Here is a 22,419-nt window from a genome sequence, read left to right as displayed (position 1 = left end):
GACACAGTGAGAAAAGTAGGAGGGACAAGGGATAATTACTTATGGACAAAAGTGTTCACACAAATCTAAAACCACCTTCACAGATTAAAATTCAAGGTACAACGGTCTTATAAACTTTAAATAATTATATAAATACTGCATTTGTGAAATGTAAATATAACCATAAGTGCTTAAAATAACAGAGAAAGAGCCTTGCATATAATCAGTGATATATAGTCTGAAAACTTGCACATTTAGATATTGTACAAATGTGATGAATCATAAAAAAAAATGTCCACTTAAACGATATAAAATTATATTTTTCTAAATTACAAATGTATGTAAAAGTGTTTATTTTCTAATGTGTCCCTCCGGCATTAAGAATAATCGCAAAGATTTTTTTAACAGTTTTTAATGAAACGTTTAAACCCGCTGACTTTGTTTGCACGTGTTCTAAGTCAGAAACCTGATGTTCAGTAGTTGGCGTTTGTAGATGTGTTTCTTAAGTGTTTCTCGTTTTTCGTTTATTATATAAAATAGATCGTTGATTTTCCCGCTTGAATGGTTTTACACTAGTTTGTTTTTGTGGCTCTTTATAGCTTACTGTTTTGTGTGAGTCAAGGCTCCGTGTTAAAAACCTTACTTTGATCTATAATTCTTTTTCTTTTGCAAATTGTGACTTAGAAGGAGAGTTGTCTCATTGGCATTCATATTACAATGTTGTATATCTATGAGTTATTTTCATTGAAGTAAGAAAATAGCTCAGATAAATCTGAAACCATACCAAACAATAGATAATAGAAATCACTTAAAGTTAGATGCAGACAACCTCACCCCGCGAACAGCATGTGTTATTTTAAAGTTCAGCAAAAGCGGCGATGATCCCGAAGAACACATATAATGCTAAAACAAATGTGGTTAATATAGGTTTTAATTATGTATTCTCATATTCAACTCATCTATCCAAAAACACAACAGTTGATAATGATAGAGCAAAGCGAAAAGACGTTTACAGAAGAAAGCGCTTATGAATAAAATGTCAAAAGAAAAAAAAGAGTCCTGTCTATTTATTTTAAGTAAACTGCTATTTGTCTAAAAAAACACACTTAACTGCATTATGAAAGGTACATGTATCAAAATGATAACGCTAGTATCCTCAACATTTCTTCAAAAGAACCAAAGTCGAAGTTTTTGCCAAGCCATTTGAACTTCATCCTTCTCAACTGGCCATTGAATAAGAAGTACATCTTTCCAAATGATGGAAAACTCTACGGGGATATTTTCTAAAGCGATATCTTTTGTAATAACAACAATCTTCTGCAGATTTTGTGAAAACTTTTCATACTTTGCTCGCTCGATTTCAAAACGGCTCCATTCATTTTCAGCCGTAGAAGGTGAGACTACAAATACAATGTGTCTGCATTTGTTAATTGATGTAGCTCTTTCCGTCGCAATTGATTCGCCTACAATAAAATCTCTGTCTTCAATACAGATTTTAAATCCCCATTCATTTTCTATTTTCTGTTGCACTTCTTTAACAAAACAGACACAGTCATCGGAATATGAAACATAAACGTCATAATCAAAAGTCAGGTTAAGACCTTTTTCGGCAAACCTCCTTAAATTTCGGAAAAAAAAGAATATTATTCTCCACCTGAAATTGTACAATAGCGTAATACAAATCAAACTTGATAAAACTGAAACCAATAATGAAATGCCTAATCTAATCCATAAAATTGGATCACAGTTAACAAAATAATTGTGAAAGTCTTCAGCAATATTTTTAGTGTAGTTTATATGATTACGTGAATCAACTGCAACCCAACACGAGTAATTACCATTGTTATCTAACTTGACTTTGGTTGTAAGAATCCAACGCAGAAATGCGGTTGTGCTACATGAACAAATGAATGGATTATCATTGAGAAATAATTTGAAAGTTCCGATTTTTTCATGCTGGGTATGAATCCAATCGAGTGTCTTCTTTCCAATGGTTGTGAATTGATTGTGCGACAAATCGAGTTCTGCAATGTTTTCGAACTTTGTAACTACCATCGGAACATTATCCAGCAGATTATGAGATAGATTTAGCAGTCTAAGGTTGTGTAGCTGTCCAAGGGTTTTTAAATTCCAGATATAATTATGAGAAATATCCAAAATCATTATATTTGGACAAAACTTAAATGCTGTAGTATTAGTTTGTAAAAGATTGTATAGGTTTGTCTCTTTAAGAATAAGAGTTTTTAAATGGATTAAATGTGGAATTCTACCCATTCCAATTGTAATATCTGAACTTATTCCTGACAAATCTAAATGTTCCAAACTATTAAATCCCTCCACAGTTATAATTGGAAAGAATTTTGTATCAAAGTAAGACAATTCGAGATGACGAAGGGAACTGTTTGTTAATTTGAATTCCCGAAAAGACATTGTACCCATAACATGAGTTATTCTCAGAAACTGAAATGTTTTACTCGGTAATGTTACTGTGATGGGTAGTATCTTTTGTGTCAGTTTGCGTTGAACTTCCTCAACTCTTGTATGGTTAGCGCGTGTTATTACGTCAAGAAAAATCGGATTCTTGAACATGAGAGGAACATATGAAAAATCAAATATTTTGATGTTGGTAAGTTTCCTAACAAAAATGAAGAAATTGAGTGCCCAATTATCTAATCCAAAACTATTGGCCGACATCATTAGATTTTCAAAGCACTGTGGATGTTGAAATAAAACTAGTGATGCGTTTTTAACTAATATGATATCATTGTCAGACAAGTCTAAAGATTTTATACAGATAGTCGATATAAACTTCATCATCTCTGGTGTAAGAATAATCGAATCAAGTCCGTGTTTGAAATTGACATAAGTAATCCCACGAAAAAGAATTGCTTCCATTGATTTATTCTGAAACGGATGTAAAATTCGGAGAGCCTGTGTTAAGTGAATATTGCTGTTAGTGATATTAAGTACCTTAAGACGTGGAAATGGAACTAAAACACCAATTTCAACAACGACAAAATCTTTACAAGTTGTCATGTGGAATTCCTTTATGTGTACTGGCATTTCTGAAAATGTTCCATTGTATAAAAAATTCACATGGCAGTAGTCAAATCTCAACGTTTGTAAATTGATCAATTTCTTGAATTCCTGTCCAAACGTTGCGTTAAACACAAGATCAATTGACAGTTCGCGCAAGTTACCGATTTCAGAAAAGGGAATTCTATACGGGTTGAATTCTCGTGTTTTCATATTTCTTCTAATGTCTAAAACGGATAAATTCTTTAAGGACTCAAAGACTTCAGTGGGATACGATTCAGATAAATTCAGATTATTGTTTGACATAGACAAATAACTCAATAATGATAAGCCGTTAAAAGCCTTTTTATGCAATAGACTAATAGCATTGTTATCAAGCATTAATTGTCCTAGATACTTATATCTCAGAAATATGTTGGCATCCAGTCTAGTCAGTTTGTTATAACTTAAATCCAATTTATTAATATCACGTGCTAAATTAATAGGAACATTTGTTAATCCTTGATCTTTACAATTGGCTTCCTTGTGTCCTAATATATCTAATGTAATATTGCATTTTGAAAACACAGTTTTACATAAATAAATAGATATTATGCACAAATCTATGAAGATACGCATATTGCCTAATAGTTAGTCAAAGTTGTAAACGCTTTAAAAAATAAAGTACTTCCTGGTTCTATCAACAAGCATACAGGTAACTCATGTTACTATAGTTAGATAACAACAATATCTCATATGGCCAATCACTCATGTCTCGAGCACTATACAAATCCTTGATCACGTGAGGAAAAGTTACAAGTGTTAAATGACCTTTTAATTAGGTAAAGTGTGTATATCAGAATGATTAACTTTATATACTTTCACGGATCACAGTAATTGTTAAACATGTTAATGTAAAATTCATGAAAACCCACTCGATAAATGAACAATCGGTATCAAACATACCCATTCTCTCTCACTAAGTAAACAGTTATCGTATCTAATGTTATTTTTACATCATGATATTTTATTTTCTAACGGTAATCTTCATTCATTGATTTGTGAACAAAATAACAGTACGTTTTCTCGTTTGTTTATTGTCCTGTCCATGGCGGTGATGGTATGAACAATAAGTTATGTGCCACGTAATAAAAGACCAAAACGTTTGATGGATTTATTATTGTTGTATAAAAACATATAAAGTGCCTAGAAAATCAACCTAACAATGTTTTGAAGCTAGAACATGTTCTTTTCACTTCTAACTTCTACTAAGAGTCTTTTGAAGACGAAACGCGCGTCTGGCGTAAATAAAATAAAATCTGTGATGATTTTTTTTTAACGGCAACACCGCCATTGCATAGTCGCCTTATCCCTCTCTCTAAGGTTACAATGTACCAAATAAAATTACATGGGCGCAGCCATTTTATGAAGGGAACATGACATAGAGATAAAAATAGATGGCTCTCTGTGATTGGTTGTTATATCATTTATATATTTTTCTCCTAGAAAGCATTATGAATGAAGTTTCATGCAAGCACAAATTTGTCCCTAAATGTATATGATGAAGGGCCGGAATTTTTTTTTATGTTGACCAAAATTAAGGAAAATTTTCTGCAAATCGTAAGGTATCGTGAAAACCGTTAAAATTCACCAAGAAAAGCCATGGGACCATATACATTTGAGTGCGGTAAAATCACAAATAGATATCGAGCTTCAATTAGACAACAGCAGTTTTTTCCATAATTAGTTTATTAAAAACGCCTTTTAAGGAGATAATTGCTAAAAATAGCATTACCGGCAATGGGGCCACCATTTAGTACTTTATATTCTCTAACTATAGCTGATTAACATCAGCTTTCGTTTCGGGGGATGTTAATTTTTGTGGAAATTACCCACTTACATCTAGAAGCAATACACAAGTATATTTAAGTGTACAGAAAATGATCATCTACTCATCTCTTAAGTATATTTACAGGATCCTGATCTATTTTTAGTAGCATACAATCACTGTTAATTTATATCTCTATGTATGTCTGCCTATGTCTAATGTATGTGTAGTGACAACTGTAAATAATAATTTGTTCATCAGATTTCTTATTATTGAGATATACCGGGCTTTATAATATTTATACAGTGCCTAGAAAATTAACATAATAATGTAAGGGTAGATATGAGTCTTTTCTCCCTCATCGAGCGGAGCTAGAACATGTAAATTTCACTGCATACGTCTACGAAAACACCGCTTAGCTGTGCGCAGACGTCTTATCTCCTCCTCTAAAATCAGCTTTCGTTTAGTTTCGTCTCGTCTATTAAATATTTATATATATTATTGTCGAAATTGTGTATGGTATACTAGAAAATTTTTGAATCTCTTGTTTGTGCTATTTTCCTCAATCCACGAAAAGTGGAACCCATGAATACAAAAAAAATCACAGTACTTTTTCACATTTTTTTAGTCTTTTAGAAACGCTGTTTTTGCTGTATTATAAGCCCTCTGCCGTGAAATTTTGTTTGCATGTACACTTACACAACCTGTGGGTTTTGTTCAACGCAATCATAGGTTCCAACGTTGTTTTCAATTTACACTTGTTCATATATTTCCGTTTGAGCTTGTAACATATTTGCCTTTGGATTTATATTATCCATTCATCCTATTTCGTCTCTTCAAAATTAAGGAGTATATCATTAATTAAGGCGAATTATATGGTCTTCTAAATACCGTTTCGATTCCTTTCATCACTGAAGTGGCATGTCTTGTCGAAATCCAGATATAATGTTCATAAATTTGAACCTCTTGTTTGCGGAATAACACCTCTTCCGCATTTGTATTGTTTTCTGTTTGGTATTAAATTAGTAATTGACATCCATTTTGTTACATCTGGCTATTCCTTTATTTGGCAATCGCCATGGCAGTCAGCAGGGTTTAAGAACATCCGTCTTTCGACCTGCTAGTCGAATGTGTTTTACTATAATATACCTTTCCACTTTTTTTGTCTTTTGGAAAATGTTGTTGTTCTGTATTAAGACCCCTTTACTACAAATGTTGTAAAATCACAGAAATACTAACTCCGAGGAAAATTCAAAATAGAAATCTCTAATCAAATGGCAAAATCAAAAGTCAAAAACATCAAATGAATGGATAACAACTGACATATTCCTGACTTGATACAGATATTTTCTTATATATAAAATGGTGGATTGAACCTGGTTATATAGCTAGCTAAACCTCTCACTTGTATGGTAGTCGCAACAAATTCGATTATATTGACAACGATGCGTCAACAAAACAAACAAACATAAACGGTAAAAATGTCAAAAATAGGGGTACAGCGGTCAACATTGAGTTATAATTTTGATATGTAGACAAAAATATGTAATAAGCAAACTAAAACTATATATCAACATCATTAAATGCTTTTTTAATATACAATTTTAAGTAATAGGACCGTATCCTCACATTGAGATACACATGGTAAGGTTAATATTAACCCTGACGTAGAATCACGCCTTTGACGTAAATAGTTAATCAGCATGTAAACGTCACACAGGTAGATATAAAATAATTGTGTCCTTCAAAGTATGAAGATAATATAGTATATAGTTCTTTTATGTATATCTTCTGCAGCATCTTAATAAGAAAGACATAAAGCTATTGTTATTCTTGCCGCTTGTCTATATGCTTATTGTGATTATCCTTTAAAAAGAGCCACGTCATTATGTATCACAGAAACACAAAAGTCATATCGACATAGCACATAAGCAAAAATTTAAAACAAGAATACAAAAACTATCAAATACAATTACACAATGGCGCGATATATAACCCATGTTAATTATAGCAATATTTATGTAAATCTCAAAATTTGTTATAAAAAGTATTCAACTATTCAGATTTATCCGGCTTCAAGGGCTATCAGCTTCATTTTATAATTTACGCATTATGCTTAATAATACTTTTGATCACACCAACATCTTAGAACTACTGCTAATGAGGAAAAAAAAACGGTTGTAAAATTACTTTTGCGATTGTTTCTCGTATGTTAGGACGCAAACTGTATTTTGCAAGTCACGTGTTAAAGATAAAAAAAAAATATGCCAAAGTTGCCAAAGGGACATTCGAACTAACAAATCGGAAAAAAACTGACAATGACATGGCTAAAAAACAGGCAAACAACAATTCACATGACACAACATAGATAACCTTTACTAAGAAATGATTAGAAGGAGACATTTCGTACGAAACAGAAGTACAAGTTAAATCCTGTTGATTGATTCATTGCGAAATTCAAATTCTTAACACATAATTTCACAGAAGGACTGGTATTAACCCAATCAATGGACTAAAGTTTCAGATTTTTTCACTTAAATGTTTTCCGGGATTTCACAAAGGATAGTTTCAGGACATCATCATTTCAAATTCTGACTGTATCGTACTGAACTTAATAGCATCTACATTGACAACAAACTGAGTCTTATTGGCACTCATATCACATTTTCTTATTTATAATGGGTGTTGACATCACTAATCGTAGAACACTTTACGACTTTTTATGTCATATAGTACAACCTACTGTATCGGGAGTTCCAAATACATGGCTTCTTCCTTATTTTGTGTGTGTACATGAATATTCTTTTCAGTAAAACCCAATCAATGTGATCCATGTAATTAATCCCTAAAGGTGAGAAATTATAAATAAACCAAGCCAGGTTATGCCTCCTTTTTTTGTTCTTTTTTCTTATCTAATAATGAGTATATAATTGAGAACATAACTCGACAGACATACATTGAAATTATGATGACAAATTCCTGGGTCAGCAATTTAAAAACATCCTGAGCTAACAAAAACAAACTTCTGTAGTTTATTTGCAACAATTTTTTAATTAAAATCAACATAAAAAAACAGTGCTCCACTTGACTGAAACTAATGAAGTGTACTCGATGATTTAATTGTATTCTGTCTCTTTATCTGTTTAAAAAATAACTGAATTAGGAGATAACTGTACTGTATTTTAAGCTCTGACGGCATCAATTGGGATTTGATGGTCGCAAATTAAGTTTACTGGCGACGCGTTAGCGGAGACAGTAAACGGGTATTTGCGACTATCAAATCCCCAATTGATGCAGTCGGAGCTTAAAATACAATATTGTTATCTCCATTCTAATAAAACTGACAGAAAACAACGTTAAAACGTGTATTTAAAATCTGTCATATGCCGTCTGCGCTTGCGCGTACGTTCCATAGCATCAATTGTCAATTGATGCCATGTAAATAAGTGACGTTATCCAATCAAAATGAACGTTACAAACGTAGTTTCATTAGAATGAAACAATTTAAATAAAATTTCTCTTGAAGATTGATTGAAATCCGTTACTATTGATCAAACTTAAATTTCCTGTATTTTTTAACCGTCAACATATTTTAGAAAAAAAATTGAAATTAAATTGTACAACAATGACATAATGCATTTAATATTCACAAAAAAATCCCGAAATTTTGGGTTCTCAATGCTCTGCAACTTCGTACTTTATTTTGCATTTTGAACTTGTTTAATTCGAGTGTCACTGACAGGTCATTTAAAACTGACACGCCCGTCTAGCGTACACATTTTGTCACCTGGTGTGCATGATAAGTTTAAATCTTATAAATCATCAAGCGTAACTTCTGTAAAGTGCCATTATAAATCAGCTCAGATTTAAAATAGATCACAGTATTGCACTCATAAGACAAAACAAATATGCATGTTGATATATACCATTAGTTGTGTATAATCGTGGATAATTGATTGTCATGGTTTTATTCATCAAACATTTTCAATAAACATAGCAGTTTATAAATCTGCATACTTATACCAGTAGCTTTAATAACAGCAGTCGTTTGAATCGTTAGAATACGTAACAAAAATCATGTAATCGGAACTACAACATGACCCGTGTGAACAGTTTTAGCAGGTACTGACTGAAAAAGATGAGAATAAACCAATTATTCTACAATAATAACATTAGATGTATGTTTCATCATAATACGTTATTCTGATTGGCTACACTGAAATCTCACGTTCTTCCTTAGTCAACTGCATTACACAATAAAATTTATCATTTATGATGACACGATCAAGGTCCCACTGAAAGTGCACATTTAAATTAAATAAAAACTTGATAAAAATTGTGTTTTTATGATCCTAGCTAAACAATGTAACTATAAGTATTGAATGCTTATTTTTGTAACTTCAAAGGGTTGTAAAAGCGTTGAACCTTGCGCACTTTTTTTTTAGAATGAAGCGCTTTCGCTTTCGAATGTACTTCGGTCAACGCTTTTACACCCCAATAAAGTGTATGCATATGGAACGATTATTTTGCAATATTAATTTTTTTATGGTGTCATTATTGTTTAACAATAAATACTACGATTTAGAGATATAAGTTTTAAAGTGGATACTAAATAAATATACATGAGCTATGTAAATGAGACGTGTTTAAAAACACATGTTTCTCTTCGTTGAAGCATTCCTTTAACTTTGATATGATTATTTTTGTCGAAATCCAAGGAAAGCATATCTTTAAATTTCCCATTGGTTTTCTTTTTTAAGTTTGTTAAAACCATGTAATTTTGATAACTGTCTTGGGGTGGAGAAGACAAACTGAATCTCTTTAGGATGAAGGAAAACCATCGTAAATACCAATTCCGTCAGGATGATAATAGGTACAGTTGTAATTACGGGATACTAGACAAATAAAAACATAGATAAATAAGAAACGTACAATTCACTAATGCGGGGTTCACACATTGCCGATTATTGCTCCCGGATGAGATCAGACATTGCTACGACACGAAAAGTGAAAAAAGTCGGATTACTATCCTCAATTATCTGGAATGTCCTATTATTGTCTGAACGCAGTCGTTTAAGTTTGTAACAAATTTCCACGGGTCGGGAGGGGTCCGAATAGCTTGGCGAAGCAATCCGACAGTCCGGGGCGTCCCATAACATTCGGGGAAACTCAGCCGATTTTGTTTAGTCGGATTACAATCGTGCCTATGTCGTGAAAATTCTAACATTCTGTGTTCTAATGTTCTGTGTATTTTTGACGGTGTCTTGTCGAAGGGGAACAATCTAGAGAACCTTTTCATTGCTGTTTTTTCTGCCGATTGAGTTCAGATTGCATCCAGATCTTTTTTTGCCTAATACGTTCAGGAACAGTCCCGTTGTTAATACGAACTTCGTCAATGATACCCACATCAGAGTCCCGACAATTACAGAATACAGTACGAAAGAGACCAGACAAAGCCGTTTGCAATGCGAAAGAGCGGACCGCGATAAGACTACGTTCCCACAGTACCTGATCATCCCGAGTATGCCGACTGTTTTCGAACGGATTCCTTCCGTCAGCGTCGGTTCACTGTCTGGTCACTATCTTAACCTTGTCGGATTACATTCGGTAGAATCGAGACTCAGTCGTGACAGACTCGGTCGAATTTTAACAGGCGAAAGATACAAATCGGAGTAAAGGGGGATTGAGAATTGAATTATCGGGATAAATTCGCTTGGAAACGGTTAGATATCGATTTTCCTGAACAATATCTGATTGTTGTCGTGATTAAATTATTTTTTTTAATTTTAATTAAGGTTTGAATTTCCATCCACAATTCACAGGATGTTGACTAGACGTTTGACAAATTTTAATCGGGAATGGTCCTGTAAAGGACGGTAGAAAAATTGTGAATGTGTGACCCCAGCTTAAACTTAAAGCATTTTATGAAATTATTAACATCGCGATATACTGAATTATTCATAATATAGAATACGGATAAAAATAAAACAAACACTTATGTGTGTGATGTATAATATCAACTAGGTCAATAATAAGCAAATAGGCTAAATAGAATAATATTGTGAATTGGTCCTAAATTTAACCATATTTTCATTAACTGTACAATGTATTTAAAAACAAAACAGTGCTTTTCCTTTCATGAAGATATAGTAAAGCTTGTACAATTTGTAAAGTGTTTTTTATTAATTGAATATAAAATACCAAGCGGAAAATATCCTGGATACACGAAATAAGTCACAATCCTAGAAAAAAGAGACGGGAGATACCGAGCGGACATTTAAAACTAAAAGAAACATTAGTCAAAGGAATACTTAGAATGCCATTGCATAAACAAAAAGGACAAACAATTCCAAAAATAAATCACCGCTTACAAGACTGAAGACTGATATAATACGAACTCAACCGAAAACCAAGCTCGATTTAATGTGTTTCGGAAGAAATAGATCGTGCTCCAAATGTGGAGTTATATATGCATACCCTTCTAGAGCATCTGAGATCACCCCCGTTTCTTGAAGGATTCATGTTACCCCCATTCATTAGTTTGCTATGCTGTGTATTGTGTTTTATCGTTTGTCTGTTAGTCTATTTCGTTTTTAACATGGCGTTGTCGGTTTATTTTCGAGTTTGAATGTCGATCTAGTATCTTTCGCCTGTTTTTTTTTGTTTTTTTTTTGCATCCGACCTGTTATTTCTAAAAAAACATTGATAATTACTTTCAACTGATTAGGATATCATGCAATAGCAGGTTTATCATTGACTAAAATTCGTAAGCTGTCGGTCTTGTAAATTTCCTTGAAACTTAAAAAAATAAAAGGTGAATAAACCCCACAATAATAGCAATATAAATATTGTGTACGTCATTAGCGCGTTTCGTATACAAAAGATCCCCCGATGACTCGAATAACAATACAACAAATTTTAACAATTTCAATTTACTCTTCAATAAGTAAAACAAAACGAATTTGTAACTTCTAAAAACATCTCCTTTAGTAAAACGTAAACTGCCTCCCTCCTAAAACTAGAGTGCCTAAAAAATACTTTTCTGCATTTTAAAAGTTCAAAAATGTGGTTTTCAATTAATCCGAAGAACACATATATTGCTAAAACTATTATGATTAAAATTGAAGTTATATCTATCATATAACTATATTAAACTCATCTATCCATTATTACATAACAGCTTAGAATCACATAGCAAAGCGAAAGAGAGCTTTTAGATGAAAGCGCATTGAAATAAAATGTACAAACGGATTTGATGATTTCTTAAACGTTTCCCTTCTATCATGTCTATTAGTGTCCCTTTTATGCACATATGTTTGTATTTAAAAGGCTGACACTGGTATCTTAACACTACTTCCAGAGTCGAAGTTTTTTCCAAGCCATTTGAACTTCATCCTTCTCAACTGGCCACTGGATAAGAAGTACATCTTTCCAAATGATGGAAAATGAAACAGGAATATTATCTAAAGCGATACCTTTTGTTATAACAACAATCGTCTGCAGATTTTTTGAAAACTTTTCATACTTTGCTCGCTCGATTTCAAAACGGCTCCATTCATTTTCGACAGTAGAAGGCGAGACTATAAATATTATGTGTCTGCATTTGTTAATTGGTGTAGCTCTTTCTGTCGCAATCGATTCACCTATGATGAAATCTCTGTCTTCTATACAGATTTTAAATCCCCATACGTTTTCTATTTTTCCTTGTAATTCTTTTACAAAACAAACACAGTAATCTGAATATGAGACATAAACATCATAATCAAAGGTTAGCTCGAGACCTTTCTATGCAAACCTCCGATAATTTCGGAAGAAAAAGAAGATTATTCTCCATCTGAAATTGTACAGTAGCGTAATACAAATCAAACTTGATAAAACAGAAACCATTAATGTAACGACTAATTTTAACCATACGGTACTTTCACAGTTAATGAAATAATGGTGAAAGTCTTCAGCGACATTTCCGGTATAGTTCATTTCGATACGTGAAGCAATCCAACAAGAGAAGTTACCATTTTTATCTAACTTAACTTTAGTAATCAAAATCCAACGCGGAAATGTAATTGTTTGACATGAACAAATTAATGAATTATCACTGAGACATCAGTCGGAAACCCGGTTGAAATAGAACAAAAGAATCGAAGCTCTTTGTTAGAGAAGGCGATAAATGTGTACTGTATTGTTTACTATAGTGACAAACATTTTAAAAGTTAATAAAAACAAACAAAATTACAAATTTCTTCTCAATTACGAGTGGTTTTACTTTAAAAACACCATTTGCATAAGTTTTTAATTTATCTAGTACATAGTTAAGCAAAACAATTAGATTTCAAGTCGACGACATGGGTATCTTTCAAGTTGGATGAAGGAAATACATAACCTCCGATTTTTTTGAAAAAATTACAATGGACGGAAAACATATCAATCTAATAGTTCAAAAATTTTCGTGTCTGCCCTTCCATTATGTGACTCAAGAAAAAATTCCAACAAATGGGTAACAATTATATAGAAAGAGAAAATCGAGTGCACCTTTTTATGTTAGGCCGTGTTTGAGTTGAATATTTTGTCTTGATATCGTACAAAGTAAGATTATTTCATACATCGTCTCGCTTCAGATTCTATTATTTTTATATATCAAAGCTACAGATTGACTTTATAACACAAAAAAATAACAGTACTAAAAGGTGAAATATATGGGTCAAGTGAAATACCTATCTAATGAGTCACAAAAACAGAGAAGGTGTGTTCGAATAGCTATTTTTTTACTGAAAGTACTTGACGACAGTCTTTCAAGTTGGATGATGAAAATGCATATCTTTGAAAAAATAAAAAAAATTGTGTGTCTTTATACACTAAAAAATATCTAGTCTGCCCTTCCACGAAATTTTAATTAGAATTTTTTTTTAAATGTTCATGAATTTTCGAAAATTCCACCTGACAACCGATCAGACAATAGTTTTAAATTGAATCAATGCAGACAAGATCATTAACTGATGCTCATTAGCTAGTTGATACATTTGTCTTTTAAAATACAACTGACATATAAGGATCGTAATGGTGCAATGTAGATAAATTTATCGGTTTCCATTAGCAAAATTGGTAGCGCGTCATCCCAACAATGGCTTCCATTTCTACGATTGTGAAACTGAACTGGCGTAATAGGGAGATAATTATGACGAAGTAGACTCCTGACTGATATAACTTAAAAGTTCCAAGTTTTTTATGCTGAGAATCCATCCAATCGAATGTCTGTTTCCCAACATTTGTTATTTGATTGTGCGACAAATCGAGTTCTTCGATGTTTTCCAACTTGGAAACAATGTTTGGAACATTATCAAGCAGATTATGAGATAGGTTTAGCAGTTTAAGATTGCGGAGCTCTCTGAGGCTTTTTATTTTCCAGATATAGTTATGTGATATATCCAAATTAATCATATTTGGGCAAAAACTAAATGTTGTCATATTAGTTTGTAAAACGTTGTACAGCTTTGCGTCCTTTATGATAAGAGTTTGAAGGTGAATTAAAAGTGGAATTTTCCCGACTCCAATTGTAATATCTGAACTTATTCCTGACAAATCTAAATGTTTCAAACTATTATATCCCTCAAAAGTTAGAATTGGAAATACGTCTGATTCAAAGTAAGACAATTCAAGGTGACGAAGGGAACTGTTTATCACTCTAATTTCCTTAAAATACATTGTAGCCATAAGATGAGTTATTCTCACAAACTGAATTTTGTCATTTGGTAATGTTACTGTGATAGGAAGTATTTTGTTTGTATGTTTGCGTTGAACTTGTTCAACTCTTGTTTGATTATTGATTGTTATTACATCTAGCAAAATTGGATTCTTGAATCTAAGAGGGAAATATGAAAAAGCAAATACTTTTATCTTGGTCATCTTTCTTACAAAGATTAAAAAATCGAGTGCCCAATTATCTAAACCAAAACTATTGGCCGACACCATCACATTTTCAAAGCACTCTGGATGTTGAAACAAAACTAGTGATCTGTTTTTAACCAATATTATCTCATTGTCAGATAAGTCTAAATATTTTATTCAGATAGTCGATATATACCTCATCATCTCTGGTGTAAGAATAACCGAATCCAGACCGTGTTTAAAATCGGCATGAGTTATCCCACGAAATAGAATTGCATCCATTGATTTATTCTGAAACGGACGTAAAAGTTGTAGTGCCTGTGTTAAGTTAATATTGGAGTTAGTAAGATTTAGCACTTTTAGATGCGGAAATGGAAATAAAACACCAACTTCGACAACAACAAATTCTTTACAAGACGTCATGTGGAATTCCTGAATTTGTACCGGCATTTCTGAAAATGTTCCATTGTATAAAAAATTAACATGATAATAATCAAATGTCAACTTTTTTAAATTGTATAGTTTTCTGAATTGCTGTCCAACTGTTGCATTAAACAAAAGATCAATTGACAGTTCACGCAAGTTAGATAATTCATCAACGGGGATTGTATACGGGTAGAATTCTGATGTTTGCATATTTCTACTGATGTCTAAAACTAATAAATTCTTTAAGGACTCAAAAACTTCAGAGGGATACGTCTCAGTTATATTCAGATAATTTTTAGACATAGACAAATATTTTAGTGAGGATAATCCGTTGAACGCCTTTTCGTTCAACTGTCTTATTATGTTGTTATTAAGTAATAATTTTTCTAGATACGTATATCTGAGAAAAATGTTGGCATCCAGTTTGGTCAGATTATTAAAACTTAAATCCAATTTCTTTATATCAGGCGGAAGATTGATCGGAACAGATGTTAATCTTTGATGTTTACACTGGGCTTCCTTATATCCTAATATGTCCGATGTTATGTTGCATTTTGAAAACACAGTTTGACATAAATAAACAGGTATCATGCACGAAACTATGAAGAAACGCATATTTTCCAACTGTAGTTTCAAATCAATATAAAACTATAGAGATGAAGTACTTCCTTGTGTAATCAAAATCTTCAAGTACTTACGTTACCATAGTAAAAACAGTGTCTCCTATGTGATAAAATTTTAAGTTTGATTTTAAAAAGTTGGTTGTGCTCACCTGTTCAATAAATAGTATTATAATTAAGAAAGTTTAAAATCTGTATTTTCATGAATCACAGTTATTTCTTTTATTAAACTCCACGGGCTAGATGATTCAACGAAATCTTCAGATATTATTTTTCGACAAAAATTCAACACCAAGTTTAAACACTTGAACCCTCTCTTACTAAGTAAATAGTATGAGAAACCGATATCCTTTTTATATCATGTTCTAATATTTATGATGAGAGGTACGTTTTCTTCTTTATTAATACATATAGTCCTTGATGGTGATATTAAAACCATTAAATATTGTTACACGTAAGAAAATGATGACTGGTAATCTGTGGAACAAATCTTTTTTTTAAATCAACAATAGGAAATGCATAGTTTATGGTTCATCTAACAAAAATCACACTTGCAATGGATGACATACATATTCAAATAGAATTTGAAAACTGCTTTGCATTTAAATGTCACTGATGACGATAATATTGGGAAAACACTATCTATATTGAGTCATTGTAAACATTGTCCAATTACAGAGACCAATCTATAAAAATCTGAAATAGAAAAATAAGAACAACATGAGGAAAATTTCAAATCTGTAAAAGTATTTAAAAATGGCATCAGACAGGTGTGACAGGTAGGATATTTGTATGTATTTTCCCATGTTACAATGTATTTGTATAAAACAACAAAACACAAGTTATTAGTTTCGAACACAAATAGAGAAATAAGAAGCATAAATTATTTTTTTGGAAGCAATAAATCCTTTTTACATATTATGCAATTTGATACATTTCAAATTCATTTTTACAAACAAGATGGTTGATCTTTAGTCATGCCACATAATAATATCCTCTGGTTAAATCATTATGATTGAATGTCATTTGGTCTCTATGGAGATGCCATTGACAATCATATCACACTTTATTTTCATAACTATCCTTGATGTCTTTAAGGTATGAGTTACATGGAATTATTGTAAAATTTTCTGAATATTTCACATATTTTGTAACTAAATTTAATTCTTAACATATGTGAACTTACTTTGCTGCCAGATTGTGGTCCTTATCAGCTCCAGTGAACATGCCACAAAATGCTGAAGTATGAGTGAAATGTATTGAAGGAATAGAAAATTTTCTGTTTACAAATGGCATTATTTTTTTCTCATGGGTAAAAATTTAAATCACAAAAATCGAGAAGAGAAAAACCTCAGCACCGGCTGATAGATAGACATAGATTTACTATTTACACTTCGAATTTTTTTATATAGGTCGACCGCATGTTTCTGCTCCAGACTCAGTATATTGTAATTATTATATACTATAACACCCCTGTTCCATCTCAGGTTGCGGGTTTGATGTTAACAAACTTGTTTAAGCCTAACACATTCTGTATATGTCTATTACGAGTCAAGATCCTATAATTCAGAAGCTGTCGCTTGTTTCTGTGACACATATTTGTTTTTCGTTCATTATTTTGTTCATAAATAGGCCGTTAGATTTGTCGTATGGATTGTTTTACATTTGTCATTTTAGGGACTTGTATAGCTGACTATGTGGTATGGTCTTTGCTAATTAATAAAGGGCCGTACGGTGACCTATGGTTGTTAGTTACTGTGTATTTTGGCGACAAGTAAAGGGTTGTTCTAACTGACATCGGCAATAATCGTTCGCTGTACTAGTGTCTGTATTAACGAACGTAATCTATGAATTACTGGTAATTATTAAGTAAGGAATTTCGTAACCACAAATTAGTTAAAACTTTTACTTAAATTCTTTCAAAGTTATAAAGGTTTTTTTTGTAAAGTTCGGTTGTAACTGTAGTAAACTTATTTCAAACGGGATAGCATATCCTCATTTTACGGAGATGTTGCTTACCGTTCCCTTAATAAACTTACTCTAAAAATGTCATTAGATCTTTGAATATTGTTGTTATTGGTATTGATATTGATTTTGTAATCAGTAAATTAAAGGCAAACTAAATATAATTGTTATATACATAATCACTTTCATGGATCTACAATCTGTTGACGTCTGTATATTGGCATCGTAAAAGGTCATCACTGACATAAAAAAAAAAGTTGTGAATGTGATGTTCTTTAATTTGAAAATAATTTTAGTAAAGTTTTTTTAAATCAAAATTGCATCACAATAAAAACATAATGCATGATCATTTAATATTGCATTAATGATTAGGCACAATTTCGGAATTTAGGGTTTTCAATGTGCTTCAAATTCGTACTTTATTTGGCTTCCAATATATGATTGGCAATGAGTCAACTCACTGAAAGAGACTTATAGACACACATTAATTACACAAGGTCAACGTTAGGCCTGCAACAATGAGTAAACCAATTCCACATAGTCATCTATAAAAAGCGCCGAAATAACAAACGTACAACAATTCAAACGAGAAATCTAACGGCCTGTTTATACATGATAATGAATGAAAAATAAAAACGAATTACATTTCATAATGTTCTATTGCATCTTTAATATGTGTATTTCTCTGTCCTGAATGTTTTTCCTTTTATTTGTATTGTAGTCCTGTCATGTAATGTTGTCATTTTATCGTTATATTTAACATTGCCATAAAAACGGGAGATTTCTAGCCCAACATTTTGTACTTAAAACGTCCTGTACCAAGTCGGGAAAATTGTTATCTTATAGTTTGTTTCTCTGTGTATTGCATTGTCGTTTTGAGTTTGTACCATTCCGGAGCACCACTAATTTTTGGTGAGGTTCGTGTTGCTTATTCTTTAGTTTTCTATGTTGTGTCATGTGTACTATTGTTTGTCACAAATAAATGTCTGTTTGTCTTTTTTCATTTTTAGCCATGGTGTTGTCAGTTTATTTCGATTTATGAGTTTGACTGTCCCTCTGGTATCTTTCGTCCCTCTTTTAGTGCTTCTGCTGTTTCGTTGTTTTCCTCTTATATTTTATGTGTTTAAGTTTATAAGTTTTAGTTTGTAACCGGGATTTGTTTTTTCTCAATCGATTAATGACTTTCGAACAGCTTTATAGTACTGTTGCCTTTATTATACAGCACCAAACAACATCTGTCGAATAACATTCCCCCCCCCCCCCCCCCCCGACTTTGCACAGGCACATGATGAATGTGGCTGGGTTTGAATCAAGCTCCTCTAGTATTTACAGACGAAACACGCGTCTGGCGTGTGTACAACATTTAATCCTGGTTTTAATTTATTACCTGTATCATTTATCGCCAAATAAATCATACATTTACAAATAACCATGATAATATATAATTTATTGTTTATAAAAAGGATAGAAATTGTCACAGATTTTCAATATCAATGCTAACAGAAGTCAATTGATACACACATGTAAGAATATATATTAACAAAAACATTAAAAAAAATCTAAAAATCTAAAATATAAGAATGATTACTTTATCCGAATGCTGAATGAAAGAAATAATAATGAAAAAGATGTATTATACCTGTATCTGTCAATATAAGTAAACAAAAAAATATTTGTGGTACCAAAGTAACATGGTTGAAAACGAATTGACACAATTTACTGATGATAATTCTTTGATTTTGAATGGGAGTGACAAATTCCTGTAGTAATCACTATTAATTCTAATGGTTTGCCAAAAATATCTGGACTTTATATTAAATTCACTAAGAAACAATTTATTTGGGTTCGGGTAATAAGAATAGACATCTGTTTTAGATTTTTTTTAATTTTAAATTTCTAAATTACTATTTATCCGTTTTGATGTAGATCCTGAAAAAAATAGATCAACTATTCTGATAAAATTGTACAGAATGAAAATACTTTAAATAAGGATTATATGGATTTTACTGTGAAAGGTCGAATAACTCTGATTACAATATTAATTCTAGTCTAAACTTTTGTAAACCATTGTATTACTTCTCTGCCAAACCCTTCAGATGATATTGTGAAGAGAATACATGAGCTTGATTTAAAGATGTTTATTACTGTACTAAAATCAAATGAGAGTGAATGGAAAATATTTTAATGTCAAATATAGATATAAAAAAGTGTTCATTTGTGGTGTTGATTGTATTAGACAACTTTATAAGAAAGTTAAGGACTATTTTTGGAGAGATGTACTATGATCCTGGTAAATGAGTATTCAAAAAGAGAAAAACGTCACTAATGATTCATTTAAATCAAATCAACTTGGTCTAAATAATAGTATTAAGATGAGTCACAAATCAGTATTTTATCAAGAATACAATTGAACTTATATACAAAAATTAAATTGACCTTTCATTTGACAAAGAAAACCTATCACATTAACACAATTTTTTTTAATAAACTTGCCAATGTAATTTCGGCAGTGAAAGAAGCATCAAAATCTTTTACTAAAGGGACGTACTTTTATACAATCATGTCTACATTTTACTTAAACCATGAATGACCAAAAGATTGTGTACTGAGTTTTCTGATTAACATTTTAGGTGGAGAGAATCTGAACTGGAAACATATTTTCAAACTGCCTTTTGCTGTTACAAACGATATTGAAAAACAGTTCTTACAATTAAGAATTAACCATTACATTATTTCATTATTAAAATAAAGCTGAAGGATGTGTGTAAAATAGAGGGTATGATAGCCATAACAAAAATAAATGAATATGTGGTATAAGACAACTCTCCATCAAAGTCACAATTTGTAAAAGTAAACCATTATAGTTCAAAGTGAAATATATGGAAAGTTTTTAAAACCTGTTATTGAATACATGTTAAAAAAATTGAGAATGGAAATTGGGAACATTTCAAAGAAAATACAACCCGACCAAAGAGCAGATAACAGGCGAAAGCAACGAAAGAGGTTTCAACGCAGCGAAAAATCCCGCATCCGGGGGTTGGGCCTCATTTGTCCCTTATATACACATGTGTAGTTGTTCAGTGAAAATGGTCGTCATATGTCTTTCTTAATGACCTGACAACAGTATCGTAACTGCATTCCAAAATGACTATTTGTCACATTTACCTATACTCGATCTGTGTTGCTGACTGTTTCAAAAGAAATATATATACATGTAGTTAATTTTTCAAAAAATTTCATCCTGAATATGTAACATTTTTTAAGACAATTGAAAATACAGATAGAGATGCAACCAGACAATTTTTATTTTATTTTGTTTTCTTGTTCTTTTCTTTATTTTCAACTCCTATATACTGTCTGTTAATTATTCCTTTCTATCTATTTATTAATTATTACATTTTTTACTTTTTTCTTTCATCTGTTCTATAGAAAATGTCAATTAAAATGTTTTTATTACAATGACAATGTATATATTGTATGTATGTCATGTTTATACTTAAACAGTTCGAAATAAAAATTAAAAAAAAAATCATAGATTTATTAGAAGGTTAAAGTCGCGTATGGACACATATGCTATAGGAAATTCTACATTTCCAATTATTTACTTTTTAACATATATATTCAAAACAAAGACATAACAGAATGAAGATAACAACAAAACTTTATCTTATTTCTCTAATGCACAATTATAATACACGTTGATATTATGCAAATACGCAATTTTATCCTTGTACAAATGGCTGCTCTACCAGTTAACTCAAAAAATGACAAACTTAACAATTTGTTTTATCAAATACATCATATAAATAGTAGTAATAAAAAAATCAGAATTGAACAAAGCAAAGTAAAGCATGATACAAATGGTACATGTTAAAGTTTAAAAAGCACCAGCACAAACTTGGTAAATTAAGGCCAGAGCACATTTAAACAAACCAAGGAGTTTTTATAATGTTATTGACTTCTTGCATCATTTCAGTGACACTTTTTCCTCCTCTGTTTTGTGCATTTAGCCATGTGATTGCTTTGTTATGAATCATCTCCCATTCAGACTTACTTTTACCAAAATTCTTCTCCAGAAAAGCAGCAACTATTGCTGTACACCAAATATTACCCTGAAATAGATTTTTGTTATCATGTACATAAATAGCAACTTGTAAACATCCTTAAACGAAAACTGTACGGAACAGAAGACACTTTCAACAGACTGTAGTGATATCCTCGTTTGTGGCATAACAGCGTTACCCCCAAAAAGACAACCCCGAAAAAACATTGCTTTTTTTCTGTAGATTTAATATTCAGCAAAAAAACAATTTTACTTAAAATGAGATATATTAGAATCCAGTACAGTAAGAATGTATATATGACACAACACCAAAAAAAGAAGAAGAAATGGTATGACCAAATGACTACGAAATTAACAACGATCGGTCACCGTGTAACCGTCAACCATGACCACAACCAATACAGCAAAAATATTCAGGTCGATCCAAGTGTCATACATCGCTGCATTATATAACACAAATGACAATGAATAATGCAAAACAAAGCAATACATGTTGGTGGAGTATCAAATTTTACTGATTTCGATTTACATGAAATTTAACGTCTAATGAATAATCTGTTTTTCACTTAGATAAAATGCATTTATAAAAAACAGTTGGTAATTTTGAGAATAGCAGCTAACAGATATTTTGAAATTGGGAC

The 22,419-nt window shown here is 31.7% G+C and overlaps 2 protein-coding genes across 2 annotated transcripts in view; both read right to left on the bottom strand.

Moving 5' to 3' along the window:
* Positions 1-1,039: 1,039 nt before the first annotated feature.
* Positions 1,040-3,779, bottom strand: LOC139519119 (toll-like receptor 4). Its single transcript, XM_071310935.1, has one exon. The coding sequence runs from the start codon at positions 3,631-3,633 to the stop codon at positions 1,147-1,149; it is 2,487 nt and encodes an 828-aa protein (XP_071167036.1). The 5' UTR covers positions 3,634-3,779; the 3' UTR covers positions 1,040-1,146.
* A 15,366-nt stretch (positions 3,780-19,145) lies between these two features.
* Positions 19,146-22,419, bottom strand: part of LOC139519118 (von Willebrand factor A domain-containing protein 5A-like) — an 82,762-nt gene continuing 79,488 nt past the window's right edge. The window contains exon 26 of the mRNA XM_071310934.1: positions 19,146-21,827. Within this exon, the coding sequence (XP_071167035.1) occupies positions 21,639-21,827 (189 nt within the window). The 3' untranslated portion in view covers positions 19,146-21,638. The remainder of the gene's footprint in view (positions 21,828-22,419) is intronic.

This window comes from Mytilus edulis, chromosome 4 (assembly GCF_963676685.1).
Source record: "Mytilus edulis chromosome 4, xbMytEdul2.2, whole genome shotgun sequence".
NCBI lineage: Eukaryota > Metazoa > Mollusca > Bivalvia > Mytilida > Mytilidae > Mytilus > Mytilus edulis.
The sequence above is the reverse complement of the archived record's forward strand: the minus strand, read 5'-3'. Positions and strand labels throughout refer to the sequence as shown.